The 23,186-nt window shown below is 35.2% G+C and overlaps 2 protein-coding genes across 4 annotated transcripts; both read left to right on the top strand.

The window, feature by feature from the left end:
- The first annotated feature begins 2,291 nt into the window (after positions 1-2,291).
- Positions 2,292-4,014, top strand: LOC110440476 (zinc finger MYM-type protein 3-like). Its single transcript, XM_021483581.1, has 3 exons — positions 2,292-2,362; positions 3,567-3,917; positions 3,977-4,014. The coding sequence occupies exons 1-3, from the start codon at positions 2,341-2,343 to the stop codon at positions 4,012-4,014; spliced, it is 411 nt and encodes a 136-aa protein (XP_021339256.1). The 5' UTR covers positions 2,292-2,340.
- A 3,062-nt stretch (positions 4,015-7,076) lies between these two features.
- Positions 7,077-22,826, top strand: LOC110440526 (glutathione S-transferase kappa 1-like). Of its 3 annotated transcripts, none has more exons than XM_021483661.1 (8): positions 7,077-7,183; positions 8,244-8,325; positions 10,829-10,932; positions 12,680-12,808; positions 17,325-17,360; positions 17,719-17,835; positions 20,575-20,668; positions 22,040-22,826. In XM_021483661.1, exons 1-8 carry the CDS (start codon positions 7,109-7,111, stop codon positions 22,087-22,089), a joined length of 687 nt encoding a protein of 228 aa, XP_021339336.1. In that variant the 5' UTR covers positions 7,077-7,108; the 3' UTR covers positions 22,090-22,826. The 3 variants fall into 3 exon arrangements, with proteins under 3 accessions (XP_021339336.1, XP_021339337.1, XP_021339338.1); XM_021483662.1 differs by having other exon boundaries at positions 7,103-7,132; XM_021483663.1 differs by having other exon boundaries at positions 7,133-7,211.
- Positions 22,827-23,186: the final 360 nt, after the last annotated feature.

Below are 23,186 nucleotides of genomic sequence, written 5' to 3'. Positions count from 1 at the left end.
ATGATGATATTATACGAGAAGGGAGAGAAGCTCTCGAAGTCGAAAAATCGTTTACGGAAAATGCCGACGGTTTCCGATTGGAGTGATAACTTCCTGTCATTTCAGCATGGCAATCTGGCTTATTCCTGTTTTAGTGGTTTTTCATTTATACAAGAAACTTACATCGTAAATTTAATAAAATATAGACCACAGGGACTTGATAGTTAGTTACAGCTGTATTTTGACCTAAATTAAGGTGTTCAGAGTAATTTTACTCGTTTTAGGGGTTGAGATAAACTTTCGGTATAAATGCCGCCCCAACAATGATTATATATATGAGTATTATCATCATTGGGATGACATTTTTACCGAAAGTTGATTCCAACCTCTAAAACGTGTAAAATTACTCTGAACATCTTAGTTTAGGTCCTAATATAGATTTAACGAATTATCAGGTCCCTGTGGTTTATATTGTATCCAATATACAATGTAAGTTTCTTGTATTAAATAAAAAGCCTTTTTTACAGGAAAGCCAGATGGCCTTGTTGAAATGACAGGAAGTTATCACTCCAATCGGGAACCGTCGGCACTTTCCGTAAACGAGGAAATCCGTAAACGAGTTTCTCGTTTACGGAAAGTGCCGACGATTACCGATTGTTTATTTATACCCACCCAACGTCAACTGATATCCAATACCCACCCAAGCTCACCTAGTACCCAGCCAACGTTAGCTAATACAATATACCCTCCAAACCCCGAAGAATACCCACCCGACGTCAACTGATACCCTATACCCAAAAAAGCCTCACCCTATACCCAACACCAGCCGCCACGGTTCACCAGTCACGCACACTTCGTCACGTTTCGAAGCCCCGCATAATACGGAATGTCACGACTGTTTCGTTCCGAAAACAGCCGAGATGTTACATTGCATTTCACACAGAAACAAATATAAAGTCTGAATTACTGAAAGCGTACCAGAACATCAGTTCTTATCACAAGGAATATTTCTATTTCTGAACTTATTCTGAACTATTTCTTAAACATGAAATTTCCTTCGGTGGAAACAATAAAAAAAAGGTTTTTTATTCTGGGTGAGGATAACTTTCATACATTCTGAACAGCAACAGTGGCTAATAAGTGTAGCACTGACCGTGTAAAGTCTCGCATTCGATCCCTACAAGTTAAGTTCATCTTTGGTTCAACAACAATGATATTTTTGAAAATGCATTGTGAGGTGAAGTTTATATTGGGAAGGGTTTTGTTTAAAAGGACATATTTCATGGTAGCATGCTAGCTTACTTTTACATGTAGTTTTCAGTGAGGGCCACTTCTTTTTCTTGTATACATCAACGATATTTCAAATACATTACTATCAATGACTAGACTTTTTGCTGACGACACCGCATTAGCACACTCTTCGAAAAATTTACACGATATAAAACAAGTTATAAACTACGACATGGAACAATTAAACCTTTGGTCAAATAAATGGTTAATGAATTTCAACCCAAATAAAACCGAAATTCTCTTAATTTCCAACACAAATATACATTCTAACCNCCATCTTTAACATCTTATATATATATACATATATGAATTGTATTAGGTTATTACGTGACTCATTAATTTTGTATATATATTTTCTGTTACGGAAAGGACGTAAGTAAGTTGCAATAACTTTTGTCCAATCCATTTGTCTTTTGTTGCAATAAAATTGATTTAAACTAAAAGTGAAACACTGAAAGTTTTCATCTAATTTTCAACTTACGGATCTGATTAATTGTTTAATTACGAATAAAAACATAACTATGTTATGAATTTCGATTGTTGAATTGTTTTAAATGTGATACTTGTGTTCTTTGGAAATAATATCTTTAGATGGAAATTAACCCCCACCCCCCATTCCTAACTCAAAACTAATGCTGATGCATTCATTTCATAAACTCGTTAAGCACATTATCTAAATTTGTTGATATATTGTAAAACTATAAACTTCTGCTGAAAATGTTAGAAACAACAAAATAAAAATAAGCGCCCTGCTTTTACGTGATTCGAACCCAGTCCAGAAGAAAGTGATTTATTTTTCACGAAAAGTACGTGCCAGAGTGTCACGTGGTCATGCTAAAAAGACCTATCTCCAACGCATACACGTGTTGAAGAGAAGGTACATGCGGTGCGAAAATATGGAGTACGACTCTGACACTATTTTAAGTCAGGTTTTGGATATGTATGAACAATTCGTTGACCAGCAGGAAAATGAAAGTGTTTTTTTAACCAAAATACAGAAAAGAAGAAAAGGACACCAATAATGCAGAAGACACAGACGTATCGGATACCATTGACAAACCGACTGCCGACATGGACATTAGCTTTGGCTCAGGTAAATGTCGAAAGAAATTTATATAATGTGTAATATTGTCATCACTTTGTTTTCGCTTAATTATTTCACATATATTATGAAAGCTGTTATTTCTAAAAAAAAATTAATTCCTAAAAAAAACCATATCTGTGCAATCAACATGGGTCAAGAATAAATGTTTTGCTAAACTCGTACAATTTTTTACCCTTATTCCGAGGGAAATTCTAGGTGAGAAATGAAATGCATGGTTCATTAACCGTTAAAACAGGTTTTTCGAAATGTATTCACCTCCATCTCATGAAATTCTCTGCTTTTTCATTCGGTCACAATTTATGAATTTCGTTTCTTGCTCTATTGTTCCTTCTTTGTGTGCCGGCAACACTTATAATACATTATTTGGTTTTTACCAGTATTTTTTTCTCATATATGACTTATAGTATTAACAAACTTCGGCTAGTTGATTTTTTCGTTAATTTCTATATAATAAAAATGACTACGTAAACTTGGTCGTAATATATAACAATTTCCTTGTCTTTTTGTAATATAATTGTTATTTACCTCAATTATGGTATATGTGAAAATACTTGTTTTTTATTGAATGTAATATAACCAATTACATTTTAGGCAAAAACGGACTTGCATTCTACCCTCATATTGTTTTTGTGTCAAATTTTACCATGGAATGCTACGTACTCTTGTACAAAAAATACGTTAAACGTGTTGGTTTGTTTTCTAAAAATCTTTTAAATCATTTATTAGGTTGCAATTATTCTATAATGCATTATCAGTAGCGAAATGTTTTACAATACACTGCATACTCGTAATTTTTCTGTGAAAACAAAAGTCTGTCCATCGTACTGTATGCGTGTCGTGTATTATCTGTAGACTTACACAAGTCCCGTTTGTATACTAAATTGACGCCTCCTTTCATCTTTGCAATCTAAAGTGATTTTTTTAATGTTTTTTTTTTAGGTAAGGGAGAGAGAAGGTTAGGGGAAGGGATACTTTCGGATAGAAAAAATAAAATTTCTGTAATTAGTTACATGTTTGATTCTTCGCAGCTAAGGTTGACAGGAAGTGAATAGAATATTATTTAATGGTTTTGAGTATAAACAGATAATATATTTTTCAGTTGTAATTTCAAATATTTTTAATATTAAATAAATATTTTCGTTTGTATTACAATGCCCTAGTTCTTTCAGTATATGGTGAATTATTGTTTCAGTTACAGGCTCAAGATTCGCTGAGCCGTTAACAGAGGAAAATGTAATGCCACTGATCCAATCCAGCAAATCGTCCAATACGGAATCCAAAGTACGCTGGGCTGTCAATTTATTCCGAGATTGGCAAAAAGAAAGGAGAACAACCGGGTATATTGAGGAGCTCCAGAATGACATATTAGACATGACGGATTCAGAATTGAACACAGCACTTACATTCTTTGTGGCTGAAGTAAGAAAAGTAAACGGAGAAGAGTACAGAGGAAATACGCTGTATGAGGTCATTGTAGGCATTCAGGCATTTCTGCGCGAAAACAGCCGCTTGGTACGTCTACTAAGTGATGATGCTTTCAAACGCATGAGAGAGGTACTGGACGCTACAATGAAAAAAGCTGGCGTCATTTCTAATGACCAGGAGAAGACACTCTGTCGAGAGCACATGTTAGGATCTGATGAATCAACAAAGCTTGTACACACTATGGTGTATTTGATTGGCTTAAACTTTGCCTACGTGCTGGTCAGGAGCACAGGAACTTGAGATTCGGCCCATCATCTCAATTTCAATTAGGTAAGAAAAATCTTTATAACCACAGAATTAGATCATAGTCCGTGGTATAAGGAAGTAATGTTTTCATAATATGAAAAAAGTTGTGTAAGCGTGTCCAACGTACTTACCATGCCGAGTTGAAATTACTTTTGAGTTCACATTATTTAATAAATTGTTCACTGTAATAGTAGCCAGTCAAATGCTACTTTTTGGAGGGAAAGTATCATTTATGGTAGCGAACATGAATTAAAAACAAAACTTTATTACTTTACCATGAAGTAGTGCTACGTAGCCATAATTCATAAATGTTTTAACAAATTTAAACATGGGAGATAACTCTTGTATTTGATAGTTTACTTTACGTACATTTTGTATTGTGTGAAAAGTGAGGGGGAAAAAACCTTTTCGAATTATAATCAAGTGCAAATGTATGTGCTACGAATTAGGGATAATAAAGAATAATTATTTCAAATATTACAATTTTTCAAGCAATAAGTCGTGTTTTACATTTAGAAATTGAAATACTAAAACCAAATTGTTCGTATATTTCCAGGTTGTGACCACAAGGGAGTCGAATATCTGTCATATACAGAAGATTATTCGAAAACCAATACAGGGGGTCTCAATCATAGGAAGCTGCACCACAAATCTGTTAAAGTCCATCAGAATGAAAACCGGGAAAGATGTTTAGTGAATTTGTATAAAATCTACATAAGCCACGGGTATAGCATATTTATATTCCATAACTCCCATTGATATAAGATAGAAGTTGTAACGGTAAGCGTAACAAATTTGTTTGTGTTGACATTTTCACTATATATAAATAATGACTACATCTTTCTGTCCGCGAATGTAACGAAGGCAGTCTGCGTGAGGCAACCATGTATCATGCTGAACACAGGGACTTAATTGCGTGTTTGTGATAGCTATATTTGGATCTAAACTCAGGTTTTTACACGTTTTAGGGGCTACGATTTACTGCAATTTTAACCGAAATATTATCTTAAACGTTACTGTGTATAAAATTACTCTGAACACCTTAGTTTAGATCCAAACATGCATTAGAAAATGGATAATAAACCGAATTATTACCAAGAAATTGTTATATCTTTATAAAAGGTTTTATTTTCAAATTGCTTTAATTAAACACAACAAATGATACATTTAAAAGTAGAATACGTAGGTATTTTTAAAACAGAACATGTTTAAAGCACTTTATTTTAAGGAGACGTTTGTAATATTTCAATGTTTTATTTCCCAGGTTACAACTGAATAAATGCGATGCATTTTACCTCCGTCCCCTAAAGAATCCTAAAGGGATGGTTTGGTATGGCGACAGCCCCATTGGTAAAAATGAACTGCAAACAGTTGTCGGAAAGTTATGCAGCGCCGCTGGATTTCCTGGATTTTATTCCAACCACTCACTCAGGGCCACGGCAGTCACACGACTATATCAGTCGGGTGTAGACGAGCAACTGATTGCGGAACGCACAGGGCACAGGTCAAATGCAGTACGCTCTTACAAAAGGTCAAGCGATGACCAAATTAAAGAAGTTAACGACATCTTGAGCGGAAAGAAGATCAAAACTGATAGAGTGACAACCGCTGAGACTGAGTCTGATGCAGCATCCAGTCAAGTTAGCTCCGGTGATTCCACTATTGCAATCGAAAAAAACGGAATGAGAGTCAAAATTACCTTTTAAGTATTAAACTTATTGAAATATAATCAAATTACTCCTTTTTTATCGTCTTGTGTTCGTTTTAATTATTGTTTAAGTTTTCATGCTGTGGTAAAGTGTGGAGTCTGTTACGTCATCTATCTATTCAGGCCTTTATATTAATAATGCCCACTTACATTCGGTGACCTGAAAGGTCCATTGTGTTAATAATGACCAGTTTTGGGCATCACACAAAAGGCCCATTGTGTTAATAATGCCCAGTTTTGGGCATCACACAAAAGGCTTTTGTGTTAATAAAGCCCAGTTCTTTGTAAACATAATACACACTTCGGCCACGGCACGAAAATACAGGGACATTATGAGAGATAATGTACGTTACAAACAATAGAGCAATGGTTTAATTTATACAAGAAACTTATATCGTAAATTTAATAAAATATAGACCACAGGGACTTGATAGTTAGTTACAGCTGTATTTTGACCTAAATTAAGGTGTTCAGAGTAATTTTACTCGTTTTAGGGGTTGAGATAAACTTTCGGTATAAATGCCGCCCCAACAATGATTATATATATGAGTATTATCATCATTGGGATGACATTTTTACCGAAAGTTGATTCCAACCTCTAAAACGTGTAAAATTACTCTGAACATCTTAGTTTAGGTCCTAATATAGATTTAACGAATTATCAGGTCCCTGTGGTTTTATATTGTATCCAATATACAATGTAAGTTTCTTGTATTAAATAAAAAGCCTTTTTTACAGGAAAGCCAGATGGCCTTGTTGAAATGACAGGAAGTTAATCACTCCAATCGGGAACCGTCGGCACTTTCCGTAAACGAGGAAATCCGAGTTTCTCGTTTACGGAAAGTGCCGACGATTACCGATTGTTTATTTATACCCACCCAACGTCAACTGATATCCAATACCCACCCAAGCCTCACCCTATACCCAACCCGGCAACGTTAGCTTATACCATATACGTATACCCTTCTAAACCCCAAAGAATACTCAACCAACGTCAACTGATACCAAATACCCTACCAAGCCTCATACCAAGTACCCACCCAAGCATCATCACCTAATACCCAGCCAACGTTAGCTAATACCATATACCCCACCAAACCCAACATGTGCACCTGTGTAAATATTTGAATAATAATACATTGTTTTGTGTTTCATGTTGAATTCAATGACCATTGAGTGTCTTATGAGCTGTACAACAGGTTGCACAAAAGTAATTGGGCATTATAACTGCGTTTCGTATTGTTAGTGTGATTGTAATTTTGTATAAACCATCCTACTTTCACTTTAACGTCAAAATGGCCGCGTCCACCCGTAAGACAGTTGAGTTGTTTTATGATGTTGTATCACCATATTCCTGGATAGCGTTTGAGGTGGAGCATCTCGTTTAATTTTACAATTGTAAATTTGTATTCAATTTGTGTCAACTTCAGAGCATGTCCTCTTACACAAAGTACGATACCAGACAGTGGACCGAATGGGGCGTTACGTTCATGGGTCACTTGACAAATCTGTCAATTGTCGAATGGATTATCGCATAAACGCGAGATTAATGTTTTTTGTGGCAGTTTGCATCGTTTTAAGTGATGTAATGCATTATATATGTTTAGAGATATGAGGGTTTGATGTATAACGAAAGGTGGAAATATATGAAGAATGTCGCCCGTCACCATCAGGCGTTACTTGAGCAAATCTCACAGGGACATGATGATTTGTTACAGCTATATCTGAACATAAACTAAGGTGTTTAGAGTAATGTTACATGTTTAAGGTGTTTGGATCGAATTTCAATAAAAATGCCAGCCCAAATGATTATACACGAGAATGGTAGAAAGCTCATGAGATGTCGAAAAGTTGACCCCCACCTAACTTTCTTAAATCAAAAACAACATTTCTAGTTGATGTTCGAAAAAAAATGCTTAGTACCGTTGGAAATATCGATAATTATTCTTTTAAAAACCTCCTATACACACAAAATGTATTCTCCTTCTGCGGATGTGATCTCCGTTTTCTGATCAACAAACACACACCATTCAGAGTTTCAAAGTTTTCTTCAGTCCTAGAGACACTTTTTAAATATTGATGAGGTTGACATCAGCCTTGTGCCGAACATGCAGTGTTGGTTGGCTGGTATTTTTAGTGAAAAACTGGCTGCCCTTCCATCCAATCACACTACGGGTCTCGGCAGACGTGGCTGACATCAACCTCATGAATAATAGAATATACAAAAAGTGGCTCTATGACTGCGAAAAACTTTGAAACTCTGAAATGGCATGTGTTTTTGGAGAAAATGGAGATCATGTTAGACCTAAGAGAATTTTCTGAAAATTTAATAAACATTTTTGGAATTGATACTATAAAATATGTCTATTTTCAACAGGAAAGTATCTCGTCTTTTCTTGTAAAGTTCTCTAAAAAAATCTTTTATTTTAGGTGATGTGCCGATACAGAACAAAGTGGAACATTGACCTCAAGTTAAAACCATTCTTTCTGGGAGGAATCATGTCAGGAGCAGGTTTGTGTAATCATTGAATATTCTTGTTCTCCAAAAAATGTCTTTACAAATTTAGGTATCTTCAATAAGATTCTTCAGTTTGGAAATATGTATTAATTAATAACACAGTTTTACTTTATACACTAAAAATGTATATATTAAACATGTCGCAACGTTTCAAGACCGACCAGTCCATTTCAGTCTTAATATTGATAATGATGTCAATAAAAAGACTGCTATTTTTTGCTATCGACAATCAACTTCAGACTATCTGACAGTTTGTATTTCCTGTCTATTGTTTTAGTTTCTATTGTACAGCCCTTTAACCTAACAACTCAAATTTGTTACACAAACTCTATACACAAAGAGCTAACACACATTACTGTTTTTTATTCAAAGACTGTTCAGGTCCTTCTGTCACTAGATGTTAGTGTAATCTTGGACTAATCATGTAGTCCGATTAAACAAAAATTTGATGGAAGTTCCCAAATACTGTATACAAATGTAGTAGTTTCATGGTTATCCCTATTTCCCTATAGAAGTGGTTTGAGAGGATTAATCATCAACTAGATGTTTTAGGTCACCTGAGACAATCAATGTCTCAAGTGACCTATTTTAATCGCCTTTTGTTCTCCGTCGTCGTCCGTCAGTAAACAATTTACATTTTCGACTTCCTCTCACAAATTTTGCAGAAACCTTCAAAGGGGAAAGGTGCACCAAAATTGTAAATTATGTGGTCCCCACCCCAAGGGGCTCTGAGAGGCGGGGCCAAAAGTGGTCAAATTGGCTTTTTTAACAATCCTCTTCTCAAGACCCACTGTTAAACAAATACTCTTGATAGATGGAAGGATCTTGAGGTGCTTTATCAAAATTGTGAATTTCATTACCCCCGGGCTACAAGAATACTTTATTTATTCTCAATTGGAAAAAAATCAGACTTGATTGGAATTATAATCATGAGTTGAAAGTTTGATGCTATGAATATTTTGACCTGGCCTACCCAAATGGGCCCAGGGGTGTGGACGAAAGGCGTCATATTGGCTTAAATTTCCTCTTCTTCAGACCTAGATATACTGGAAACAAATACTCTTTATTTATAGATAAAATGGTTTAGAGATGGTTTATCATAACTTATAATTTCATAACTCCCGTTCTTCATGGACCCCCATAGGGATGAGGTGAATTTTACTGTTGTTTCTGTAGGAAAAATTTACATTTGGGTATTTTGGTTGATTTTCAGTTTAAAATTCAAAACCGGTTGGAATAACATTTTACATTGTATTTATGCATGAGAAGAATAGAAGATGGTAGATGGTAGATGGTAAATTTAACAGTAACCCACCCCGGGAAGGGTGGGGACCAGAATGAGGCATTGGAAGTGCTTAAATTTCTTTGACGCAGACATGCTAGAATCAAATACTTTCCAGTCTTAAATCTGCATGCTAGACATTTTATATGGCAGTTCTGGCGATTTTTGATATAATCTAATATGTATACCCCCGCAACGAAGTTAGGGGGGTATAATGGAATCACCCTGTCTGTCTGTCCTCCGCAGTAACTTGTCTGGAAAACTCCTCCTTAATTAACAGGTGGATTTCATTGAAACTTTGCATGAATTATCAGTATCTTATGTAGTTGTGCACTGGCATTTTAATTTGGGATTTCGACCGCTTTTGATGGAGTTATGCCCCTTTTTTGCAAAACTCTTCGATAACTAACATGTGGATTTCATTGGAACTTTGCATGAATGATCAGTATCTTATGTAGTTGTGCACCGGCATTTTAATTTGGGATTTCGACCGTTTTTGATGGAGTAATGCCCCTTCGTGCGAAATATTTGTTTATTTTTTTTGTTTTTAATAAAATAGTGATTACCATAACTCATTACTGGTGGGACTCTTCTTTATTTGGGTAATGGGATTTATCATACAAATGTTTTGTCAAAGCAAATTAAAATACAATATTAAATTGTTGTTGTAACCTCATTATTTGGCAGTAAACGGATAAACAGTGTGTTATTTGTCCGTATATACATATATTAAGGGAGATTATAATTCATGGTATTAATATTCCTCGGGGATTTTTTTTTTTTTTTGCAGACTTTGGTGAAAATGAATATAGCAAAATTAAATCCTCTGCAAATATTACCTACTATACAGCAATGTCTAATTAATGTTTGTTGTCTGACAGAATCGGTAACCATACTAAGTAAGCATGACCTTTTTTCCAGCAAAAGTGTATCATGAATGAAAGACACCTGCAAGGAGAAAGACGAAATGATATTTTATCATTGTTTTTAGTGTAAATTTCAGCTTTGAGAATCTTGGAGATATGTTTGAATATGATTGTTGCATATACCTTCACATCTTCGCTAGCCAAGTGTTCGCTTCGTATACACTCGTCTTACGTAAGTGGAGTGTATACGAAGCGAACACTTGGCTAGCGAAGATGATACCTTCATAATTAAATTTCAGAAAAATACTTTTCAGTTCTCTAATAAATATTCTTAAATTTTGATTCCCAGGAAACAAGCCCCCAGGCTTGGTCCCAGCTAAAGCCAAGTACATGTTGTCACATGACCTTCCTAATCTAGGCAGCTACTACAATGTTCCAATAGTTCCTCCAGCGGTAAGTATAGACTTGCACAAGTTGAGAAAAATTAAGATTTTCCTCCAAGTAAATCCTTTAAGGTTAAGGGTACCACTGTGTCAGTCATAACTTATAATCCCAAAGAAGGGTTCTACTCAGAGGTTATCTTGACTTGGAGTACTCTCCCTTCTCTATAGAAGAGGAAGCTAAAATGAGTTTTTCTGGCTTAAAGTAACTTCCCTGTTAACTTTTTCACACGCTTCAATAACTATGATTTTTTGTACAATTTCTGTACGACAACATTGGTAAGCTGGACAGTGTAAAGGTCTCGAGTTTGACTCCTGTATTTTTCATGATTTCTTTTGATTTCATTTTTAAAACTTTCACATTTTGAACAACTGCAATGTTTTAAAATGCATGGCAACATATGATTTTTATGGAATATTTCTTTTGAAAGGAACAAATATTTCTCTTTACCTGGACAGGTGTATCTGCACTTTTACTGGTGTGAGATTTCCTTGTCTAACCCCAGGGTTGAGACGGGGAGATTCCCCTATTCATAACAATGGCATGACGTCACTTCAACAATACAATGATGTCACGTCAACAATCCATCAACGTCACGTCAACCCTGAATTTAGCATGTAATTTTATCATTACATTGTGTATATGATACACATTGGGAGAACAGGGTAAGAGAAAAAAAAATCTTGGGGTGGGATAAGGGATTCTCTTACCCTGCACAGGTGTATCCTCAATTTTACTGGTGTGAGATATCCTTGTCTCACCTTAAGGTTGAGACAGGGGGATTCCCCTATTCAAAACAATGGTATGACGTCACGTCAGCAATACAATGACAACACGTCAACCCTGAATTTAGCCTGTGACGTAAATATTACATGTATATGGTACACAATGGGAGAACAGGGTAAGAGAAAAAGAATCAGTCACCCCCTTGTCGTTAGATTGGGGATCTCAACCCTCAGGAAAACATTCTTAAGCCTCGTGTTTGGCAACTTAAGAATCTTCCCCCTCAGGTATAGATTCCCCGATCTCACCCCCAAGGGAATGATAGATTCTATTAATACCACTAGTACAGTAACAGTCCTAATAATAAATCTTAACTTGTTGGTACCCTTTACCTTAGGACAGCTTTATAAATTTTACGTAAACCTGTATTTTGAAAGACCAGTAGCTAAGGTATGCGTTTTCCTTGTTCATTGCATTCTGTTTAAGATACACTGAGGTTTCACTTCTGGGTTACAGTGCCTTTAGTTTGAAGCAGTTGTTGATCAGGCAAAACAAAAAAAAGAAGTGTGTTTCTTGTAGAATGTTTGAAATTAGGGTAGGTTGGTAACAAATTTTAAACATGTATTTAAAAATAATTGTATGTGGTTTATATAGGGAAGTGGTTTTGACATAAACAGAGCCTCTTTTGAAAATTGTCTAAAAAAAACGTTTTTGGCATGGTTTTTGTGTAGATAGAGTTAATGAAAACACAAAGGATTTTTTTGTTTGGCCTCGGGTAAACCATATTCCTTCCAAAATCCAGATGTTGCTACAACTTACTTTTGGTAAAGAACAGTATTCTTTTTGCTATCGTTCATACATTGTACACGCATATTTTGTACACTGTGCACACATCATGTGCACACTGCACATTGTGTGATTCCACAGCCGTATCAGTAGGACCTGCAACCAGAACTCTGTATAAATTCAAGCAAGAGTAGCCTTAATGCGCCTCTTATGTGCCCTCTGCAGTTATATTTTTCTTTTTTTCCCCTAGAACCCTGCTGAGGTGATGTTTATCAAGGGGACACTTATGCCACAGCGATTCCTCACAGCAGTTGACATGCAGCGACCAGACTTGGTGGAAGATCTTTCCCGACAATTCTGGATGAGAGCATGGAATAAGGTTAGATATTTTCTCTATTAAAATACTTTCAAATTTTTATTAGGTCCCCTGAGATATAGACAAAAGTGTCCGACCAATTACGAGCATTTCTCTGACGATGTTGTGCAGTAATGTTTTGTCATACATTAACTTTTTACATTTTTGACTTAATAATAAATGGTTTACTTTAAAGGGACTCTTTCCAGTTATGTTAAATTTACATAGGAGCCTGCCCCCTCATAATTTTTGTTTCAGAAGTGCTACAAGATTTATGCTGCTGTTTTTATTCTTTATAACTACTTTGAATCACTCTACTAATTATTTAGATGAATAATTAACCTAATTACAGCATGGGGGTCGAAAAATGGAATATTAGTGCATGTTAGGTCACAAACAATTCCAAATTTAAATATGCTTCATCACTGGGATGATTGATAAAGTTTTTGTTACCAATCAATTTTAAGATCAAATGTAATATGCTTGTCACTTTTTAGAATTTGTTCTAATACATTTTATCATCAGACTTTCGTTTTTACATTGCTTTGAGGGGATATTTCATACTCATTTGTTAATATTCATCTCATAGTGAAGAGTAAATGTATTGGTGAAGGTCGCCATTGTATCTTCGCAAAGTCTCGTAAATGTAAAAGTACACAAAATGTAAAACAAAACATAATATAAATGGCTTTTGGTATTACTGACTAAAAGTGGCATAGATTGTTCAAATGAAGAAGTTTGTCCGAAGTGCTACATAAGGTATCTGTGTAAAGAAGAATATGAAAAACAACTTTTTGAAGATGAAACTACTAGGAGTTTTCCTCTTTTAACAATCAAGGACTTATTTCACAGGTCCTGTTCACATATAAATTGTTGTCTTTGTTTTAACAATTTTAATTCAAAGGGAAGCAATTCCACAATTCTGCAAAAACGTACAAGTGTGATCAGTTAATTTTACACACAAATTGTGGTGTTCTGCGTCATCACGTGTATTCTCATTTCTTCTTATTGGCAATGACCTGAACCCTTGTACACAGGTTATACTGTAAGGAAGAGGGTGTTTGAATTCTCAATTATGGTTTAGGTCATCTGAAATAATTGATGACCTTTTAGAAGTGTCGTACATCTTATCAAAGAATCAATTAGCTTTCACTCTCAATTTCTGTCTCTTGGATGACCCTGACTGCAAAGCTTGGACAGGTTGATCAAAGAACCGTTTCTCAGAGAATGACTTACGGTGGCCAAAAGGAGCGTAATTATCTTATAATAATGAGCATAGCTCTACCTGATGGCTACATTTTGGACACAGTAGGACCATTTTTTGGAGGCCAAAATGATGCAAGCATTACAAAACAAAATCATGGACAAGCTCATATGGTTGGAGCAAGTCGACAATGTAGTCGTTGATCGTGGCTTTAGAGATGTCCTCCCAATATTAGAGGCATCTGGTATTAATAGCAGTATGCCCTCATATCTTAAGACTGGTCAGAGACAACGTTGACAGAACAGTTACTAAATCCCGTTGGATTGTATCATCGCCGTCTCAAGCATTAGATAATTTTAGAACTCAATTGATATCAAATTGCTTCATCGATATAATTGAGGAAGTGCTAAAGATTGTGACTGCATGTCTCAACTGGATACGGTAACCAATTTATCACCGGAAACTGACACAAAAGACAGAAACCTTACAAATCAATTGAAGTTTCTACTTACAAAAACAAACTGTTCGACTCAGAGGGTGAAAACAACTTGCTCTCTCCAAGAGAGCAGAGTCAGATTTTGTAAAGATTATGAAATATGGGTGTATCAGCATTCTCAGGACCTCATCCGTTGTCAGATTCGTTCCAGACACAAAAGCCAGACTAAATCTAATGTTTGGATTCGGGACACCAAATGATCATAATCCAATTAAAGATTACTACTGCCAATGCCAAGTTGGTCAAAGAACTATGGGAATGTGTGCTGCTACAGCAAGTATACTTTATTATCTTGGCTGTCATAGTAATCTTCAAAATCCATAACAGCTGCACCCAAGGGCTAATAAGTTCCGACATTAAGTTTAAAATAAGTGTTTTTTGGTGAATATAGAATCACAAGTTTGAAAACAAACTCAAAGCCTTGCATCATTTTTTACTTCCTTATTTTTTCCAAGTCTGCCATTCGAACACATTTCATACTCTTGTATCTTGCAAAACATTACCTGTAAATGTCATCAGCTGTTAATTCAGCATCTTACTTTAATATTTATATAAAAGCAAAGTAGCAAACAAACACACAATCTCTGAATTCCATTGATAGTTGTCTATGAAGCTGACAACTGATTGGGCAGTTAAATGAATGTTTTGGTTGCCATATTGAAAAAGAATCAAACATTGAATCTTTTCCAAACATCTTCTCTGTTGATTAAATACTCATTCCACCCAAACTGGAACAATGTTTTTCTTCATTTCTGTCAGTTTTCAATCATAATGATTAGACTATAAATTAACTTGTAAGTCACTCTTTTCGAAGCTTTCGGGCTTAGCCCTTCGTCAGGGATGTCACATCCATCTTGACAAACATGTTGATCTTACAATTGAAGTTTCTACTTACAAAAACAAACTGTTTGACACAGAGGGTGAAAACAACTTGTTATAACCGTTACGTCCTGATGTCTCTGGAGAACCACCTACCATTTCTTCTCAGCACATTTCAGGAAAGAAGATTTTTGGCATGAACCAAGCTATAAGTTCTGGTTGAATGTTCTATCAAGAGATTATGATTAGCACCCACTAATGGAATTGGGTACTCAGTTCTTCTATATCAAGCATATCTGTGTGTTGGAAATGTACATGAGTTTTCTTAAGAATCCCTGTCCCACTGAAATGTGGATTTTTGTATAAATAGAGACCCAACTTGAAAGGGGCTATTAAGTCAAATAACAACATGAAAATAAATAGAGTCGATACTCAAATTATATATCTCCTAACGAAAGTCTTCGTAGTTGATAATGACATTACCTGAAGCCAACGTCAAGTGTGGTCAGTTTCATTTTTTGGGAAAGCCGTAATAAAAATAGCTACGCCCAAATTAGCGCAATATCCGGGCCTTTCAGTGTACAGCACTACTATACGCTGTCGACCAACAACACAGTGTCATGAGTCTGAGTTCACACATAACACAATCTTGAATTTACACAGTATATCGCAAGTTAGAATTATAAATATCATAATATATACCTCTTATCAGATATTTCTGTTCACGTATAGATTTTAATAAAAACAAACAGGTTCACTTAGAGCATGCACGCGCTGAAAGGGTGCCGCAGGGGTATTTCAAACCGCAGAAAGTACGATATCACTCAGTTATAACGATGTTTGAGAAGCTGTTGGAAGATGATTTTGATTGAAAATAAATGCATTTAAAGTGTATTCTAGACAGGGACGTAACCAGGCGTACGCACGGACGCACGGGCTTCCACGTAATTTTTTCAAGTATACTTTTAACAAGGATCACATTGTAGAACTTTATGTGATAAACTTTAACAACTCATATAATCCTGGGCCCTCAGTGAATTCATTATCTCATTGATATTGTTTCTTTTATTGACTATTTAAAGAAAANGGGGGTAACCCCCCTCCCGAACCCACCCCCTACTCCGCGCTTCGCGCTTCGCGCTTCGTATGCTTCCACATACTCATAGTCCTGGTTACGTCCCTGCTAGAGAGGCTAGGTAAATAAAGCGAGAAGTTACCTTCTCTCCTTGGCTGGAAAGACATTTTTAGCTACAAATTCACCGACAGCTGCCGCTAAAACGTACGGCTGTACAGTAAAGGATTTCTCCATTACTGATTGAAAATGCCAAGAAAACATTGTCTAGTGCCAATTTCTCGACATGAATTAATCATGAAGAATTTTGTGGCAAGGTTATAAAGAAAAACTCTCTTCACTAAATTGTCATTTTAATTTCGTTTGGGATATAACTGGAACACAATTAGACCAAAGCACTTCTGTTGCGCAGGCCTAGGTAGCTTAGTTGATAAGAACGATATAACAATTTGATGTCCATGATCCAATTCCCGGTCTAGCCCCGATGACTTTTACACTCACTCGATTATGGATTTTTTTTAATTTCATCAGTATTATTTGTTCTTTAAAGGCTTTCTTTTCAGATTTATCAAAGGTATAGTCATGTCAATCTAAAATGTGTAGTTACAGTTTTTGGCAGTGGTACGGGGACCCTTGAACAAGATGTCACAATTGCTTCACATCAAATTTCTTTGTACTGGTTTAATCAACTAGAGAGACTTTCTCTTTAGCTAGGAAAGTTATGGCAAGCACAATAATTAACCAGCAGAACTTTAGAAAAATCAACCTGTTGCTTGTACATCAATATTATCCATGGACAGCTGTTTGATGGAAAAAGGTTGTGTGTTAATTTAAATCTAACGGAAATGAATAAAAATAACATTATTTGCTTTCCTCTTACAGTATATAAAATCAAATGCGCTTTCATACAGGAAAAAAAGTGGAATAATTGTTTCTTGTATTTTTTAAGGATAAAGGAATTTCCGACGTGGAAGGGATAAGAGAGGTACGTCAAAGTCTTGATTTTTGCTATTGATACTCTATGTTAAAAATGAGCAGTATAATTTAACTCTAGCCATTTTACACTTTCAGTGTGATAAACCCTTTTGTGTTAAAAATATAACTTCAAGTTTCTTTTTAACTTCAAATATAAAGGGTTTTATTTCTCTTAATATCGTTTGAAACGGTTTATTTGAAATAATATATTTAAATATAATAGCGGTAAAGAGTTTTAAATGTCCATGTGACGGTAAAAATAAATATAAAACAAAATGTAGTCTTCGTGTTTTGTTTTATATATACTATAATATAGTATATATATAAGATATTTAGTTTTTCATTCAAATATGTTTTTGGTTTTATAGACTTGCAAAGACATCGGTTTCCCTACTGATGTTATGGAAGACTGCCTTCAGAAGTCAAAGGACCAGACAGTGAAAGATAGACTGAAACAGTTTACAACGCAGGCCTTAGATCTAGGGGTAGGTCACATAAACAGAAACGCTTAAAGCCACGTAAAAGGAATATTCTGTATGTAATCTCAAAAAGACATCTTGTAGGCAATGTTTATGATATACGCTGTGGGAATCGCTAAAGGAACAATTTATTGACAGTGTCAAATCAATAATTTGTAGGCAACGTGAAGGTTCAGTGAGCCCTCTACAAGGTGGTATGGTCACCTAAAATTTAAACCCACGATAAGGCATACTTAAAAAATATTTCAATTAAATAATTGGACAGTGATATATTAATTTATAATTTAGTTATCAAAATTGTACATAGCGACAGTTACATAGTGCGTAGTGAGGCTGATCTCTCTATAAACATAGTCAAAACATGTCAATCCCCTTTGCAACTAAATGAATGTTGCTATACGAAACCACAAAACTCATGGTAAAATTCCCCCGTCATGTTTGTTTTAATATAAAGATATGTGGCCTAGATTGATAAACGAACTTCAGTCGATTTGCAATTTCACAAGATTCTGAAGTGAAAAATATGAGCTAGGTATGTTATATACATTGTAAAAAAAAATGCTAAAATGATCGTAACATGTCTAGCATTTAATAACAACACCTAGTCACGAACCGGCACTTTATATATAGTTAATTTATTGATCATGGTGGTATTATTAGAGCAGGGGTAAAAAAACTAAGGCAATGTGACGTAGATTTAAAATGAACTTTAGGCGATGTGCGTTTCTGTGGTTGTTGAAATGACCTACTCGAGTTGTAAACTTTGGCAAAAATTACTACAATGTTTGAAACATGGCCAGCTATTTAAACAACACTTGATATTACGAAAGGGCATTTTATATGTATTTCCTACATGTATTATAGTAATATATTTAAGCAAAGGAAAAATTCAGAAAATGAAAGCTATGTGGCCTTGATTTATAAATAAACTTAAGATGATGTACCGTTTTATAACATTTTGTGATGATAAAATGAGCAAGACATGTTATAAACATTAAAAAAAAATGCTACCATGTTTATAAGCTTTTTGTTGTAACACGGAATGTGACGAAAGGACACCTTATATTAAGTTAATTTACTGATCACGATCAAAAGGCTCTTGGTTTTACATATTTATACTACTACAGTTGTAAAAAATCTTTCTGGGACATTTTACTATGATTTGTTTGGTTTCACCTAACCACAATTAACTTTGTTTGAAGCTTACATACATCTCCACATGTTAAAGAAGAGAAATGCAGCTCCATATGACCTAGCTATATAGATAAACTTAACGTAATTGTGTCTTTTCGTAACATTCAGTGTGGTGTACTGTTGTCTCGCCGCGACGAAGTAGCGGAAGCGAGACTAAGGTGTTGTTTTTCCGGCGGCGGCGTCAGCATTAAGTGCATGCGTTTCAGTTAGTTTCACTGAAAGTTTAAGTGCTAGACCAACCAAACTTGGACCATAGATAACTATTAGGTAGTACATCGCAACCGATACATTATATGCTGGATGCGGCCTACCTTTCATGGTCCATTGACTTTGTCAGCATCTCTATCAACATAAAGCTTTTGCGTTTAAGTTAGTTTCTCTGAAACTATAAGTGCTAGACCAACCAAACTTGGACCATAAATTCATATCTCAACCCATTCATCACATGCTGGATAACCATATTGAATGTACTTCACCGATATGTGCATTGATGGTCAAAGTGGGGCAAAGGAGAGACATCAATCCGAATGGCTTGTTATGAAGACTTAATGTCTTATTACAGACAAAGTAAACGCCAATACAAAAAACATTTTACCAGTTCATTATGTCGACATTACATATCTATATGTGAGGTTTGTTGGAGGTTTTTAGATATTAATGATCAGAGTGTCGACATTTTGGATGATTATGCCATCTTTAAGGGGTCTTGCTGTGTCTTAAGGAACAATATGTAGCCGACTTTAAAGAGACAATAATCTGTTTGCATTGTTACCAAACATTAGTTCAGGCAAAGTTAGAGAAATAGTTTTGAAGGCAAGGTTTGAATAGCTCTCTGTAAGCATTTTTAATAGGGCAATCTGTAGGCGTTGATAATGGAACAATCTGTAGATGTTAACAGGACAACGAAACAATGTGTAGAATTTTTAACAGAATAATCAGAAGGCTTGTTAACGGAACAATTTGTAGGCAATGTCGATTGAGTGTGTAATGTCATTTGAACATTTTGGTAGCAATGTAAACGGAACTACGGAAGAATTTGTAGAATGTTTAACAGAACAATCAGTTAGCTTGTTACCTGAACACTCTTTAGTTAATGTCGGTTGAACATCGGAACAATTTGTAGGATATTTAACAAAATATCTGTAGGCAATGTTAATTGAATATAACGAGGGTACTTTTAATGGAACGATTTGTTGAAAATGGTAAAGAAACGAGCCGTTGGCAATGCTAATCAAAAGGTGTGAATGTCCTATTTCCATGTTCTTTCATCTCAATCGGAGCCCGTATTCATGCAACTGTTCTCATGCTCAAATTCATATACCGTGCCCAAGCCCAATTTTCTTGTTCGGGTGATAATTACTTTAAAAAACCAAGAAAGTTGGTTTGAATACAAATTTAATGCTTGAACATGAGAATGGTTTCATGAATACGGGCCTAGTACTTGCACCGCACAAGTTCGAACTAAAAAAGTTAGATACTTTCATGAATTGAAAAAAAAAAACCTTTTTCATTGTGACAGAAAATACTTTTAACTAATTTCTTTTTTTGCAGGCGTTTGGGTCTCCTATCATTGTTGCTCATGTCAATAACAAACAAGAAATGATATTCGGGTCAGACAGATTTCCTATATTGGCCAAGATTTTACGTAAGTTATCGAGTATTTCTGAAGTTACTAACAGTTGCTCTAAGAGACATATCAGATTGAAAATACAAGTATTTAATCTCATTTACCACGCCACATAAATGAGACGTAAGAAAAATACCTATTTTCTCGAAATTGATGTTTTGATTATCCTCATAAAAGGGTTGCTTGTGGTTTTGTCGTCACTAACCGAATTCTCAGTGTGAGGAGGTGACGTTACTTCGATTTGAGCTAAACTGACATGGCAGGTGTCGTCGATGAAACAGAACACCTAGTCTCCCTCCCTCATGTGAATCTGTACTTTGTTCAAATTTTTGTTCGAATAGTTTTGTTTTTGTTCTCAGATGTTTTTTTTTTTTATTAAAACCTATGTTCAATGCACAATGGAAGGTTAAGAAGAAGTCGAGACCAAAGAGATAAAGTCGTGTATAACAGGTTAAAAAGTTTCTCTTTGTCCATCTCTGTAAAAAATCACGGTAACTGTATTTCATTTATTAATGACCGTTAAAATGTACAACTTTGATTCTAATTCTAATTCAAACGAGAAGCAAGCTTATGGGATATTACATTTTTGTTTTATAATCTTTCCGTCAACTTCTCTTTAATGAATATCGGTCCAGAACGACAGAAAATATTTTTTCTAAAGTTGGTTTCAATCATCCCTTAGCCATTGGAATTCAAGTATGCATAAGCAAAGGATGTTGTCCTAGTAGGGGCAGATGGATGTTCTGACAGTGTAAATAGTCCTGAAAATACAGATTGATGAATTGTCACTTTAACGTTAGTATGAAACATCCCTATGCTAGGTAGATTCCATTTCACTTGGGCAGAATGGTGGGACTCAGAATTGGTCAAAGCTGTAAATTGTAACAAGACCACTAATACTATTTTGTCAAACACGTTTATGCGTGAACCATTGCTTGGTCAAGATAATGTGGTGTTGTATAGTTAGGGGTCATTAAGCGTGACCGGGAAATAACGGCAAATCTTTGATTGGTCACTGCCCTTTACACAATGTAGTACAAGTAGACGGGCTTTGAAATAGTTTTATATGAATCGTCCCTGAGCTAACTGATTTATTATAAATGAAGGGTCTGGTACCCTGAGAGCTTAAAGAGGGAGATTAAACGTATGCTACCAAATTACTCTTTAAATTTTATATACATGAAAAAGATTTCCTCTAATTTTGAGTACAATGTAGAAAATCAAGTTATAAATTTAAAAGAATGTTGACCTATGTGATGATACATTTTATATCAGCTTTGTATGAAACACTCCTGGTGCAAAATGAATCCCCCCAAGAAAAATAAATAAAAGTGATCAATAATATTCAAGCGAATTATTGACTGACGCCCATTCACATTTCTTTTTCAGAGGAGGAATGGATGGGACCGCTAACAGAACTATCAAAAGCAAAGCTATAGTGTAGATGTGTTTAGTCTGCAAATTGAACATTTTGTTTAACGTTGTGTACGTCATATGTTTACAATCAAGATCAGGTGGAATATTTTGTACCTTGTGAGAATAAACCATTTTGTGCTTTTTAAAAGTGAGATAAAAAAAATAATACTGTTTACTTATGATATATTAACATATCATACTTGTACATTGTATATCCAAGATATTTCAGTTTTAATAAAGATGTAACGCCGGAGTTATAACAACAACTTGTGAAAAAAACAAAAAAATATCCGTGTAATTCGAGGGGCTTCGGTCTCTCACGCTTTCTGCAACCCTAGACAATGTCGTGACGAAATTGGAGACAAGACGTTAAGAGATGTGCTTGGTTTCGTCATTACATATTCCAGGGATGCAGAGAACACACGTGTAACTCCATGAAGTTTGAGGACGAAGCTTCGGAAGTGATTGTAATTTAAAGTATTAAATGTAGCCTAGCGATTAATTGTGCGCTTCGTTTATTCTTTTTACTTACATTGAAAAAGTGCACAGATTTTCTGACTTTGTGATTATACGTATAGATAATCTGTCTGTGTGAAGACATACAAAAATATTAATCAAATAGTCTGTATTTGTGAAGGTTTCCGAGGGTTGTGAGAACAGTTTGTGTTATGATTTAAAACAATTATTCTTTTTTCGTGATCAGTAATTGATCAACACTTGTTGTATTAAAGATAAATGAATTAAAATATATTTTGTCATATTTGTTGCCGTGTGTTCTCATATGATCAATTATTATGTCCCGCAAACAAAGTTTGGGCACATACTGTTTTTGCTCCGTTTCTTCTTCTTCTTCTTCTTCTTCTTCTTCTTATTATTATTATTATTGCTTTCACTTTCTTCCGCCGAAGAGGTTTCCGACATGTTTCTCGAAAACCGTAGGGCGGAATTCAACGAAACTTAACATGAGTATTCGTGTATGACCGGCAGTGCGCAAAAGTATTTGTCGATATTTAGACATTGTCCGATTTTGATTAAATTTGGTATATAGGTGTAGTATGGCACTACCAAAACAACTGCGGTGTTTGTTTTGTAATTAAACAAAATGACCGCCAATTTCCTG

This window comes from Mizuhopecten yessoensis, unplaced genomic scaffold (assembly GCF_002113885.1).
Source record: "Mizuhopecten yessoensis strain PY_sf001 unplaced genomic scaffold, ASM211388v2 scaffold11183, whole genome shotgun sequence".
In the NCBI taxonomy this organism is placed as follows: Eukaryota; Metazoa; Mollusca; class Bivalvia; order Pectinida; family Pectinidae; genus Mizuhopecten; species Mizuhopecten yessoensis.
This window is presented reverse-complemented; position numbering and strand designations above follow the sequence as displayed.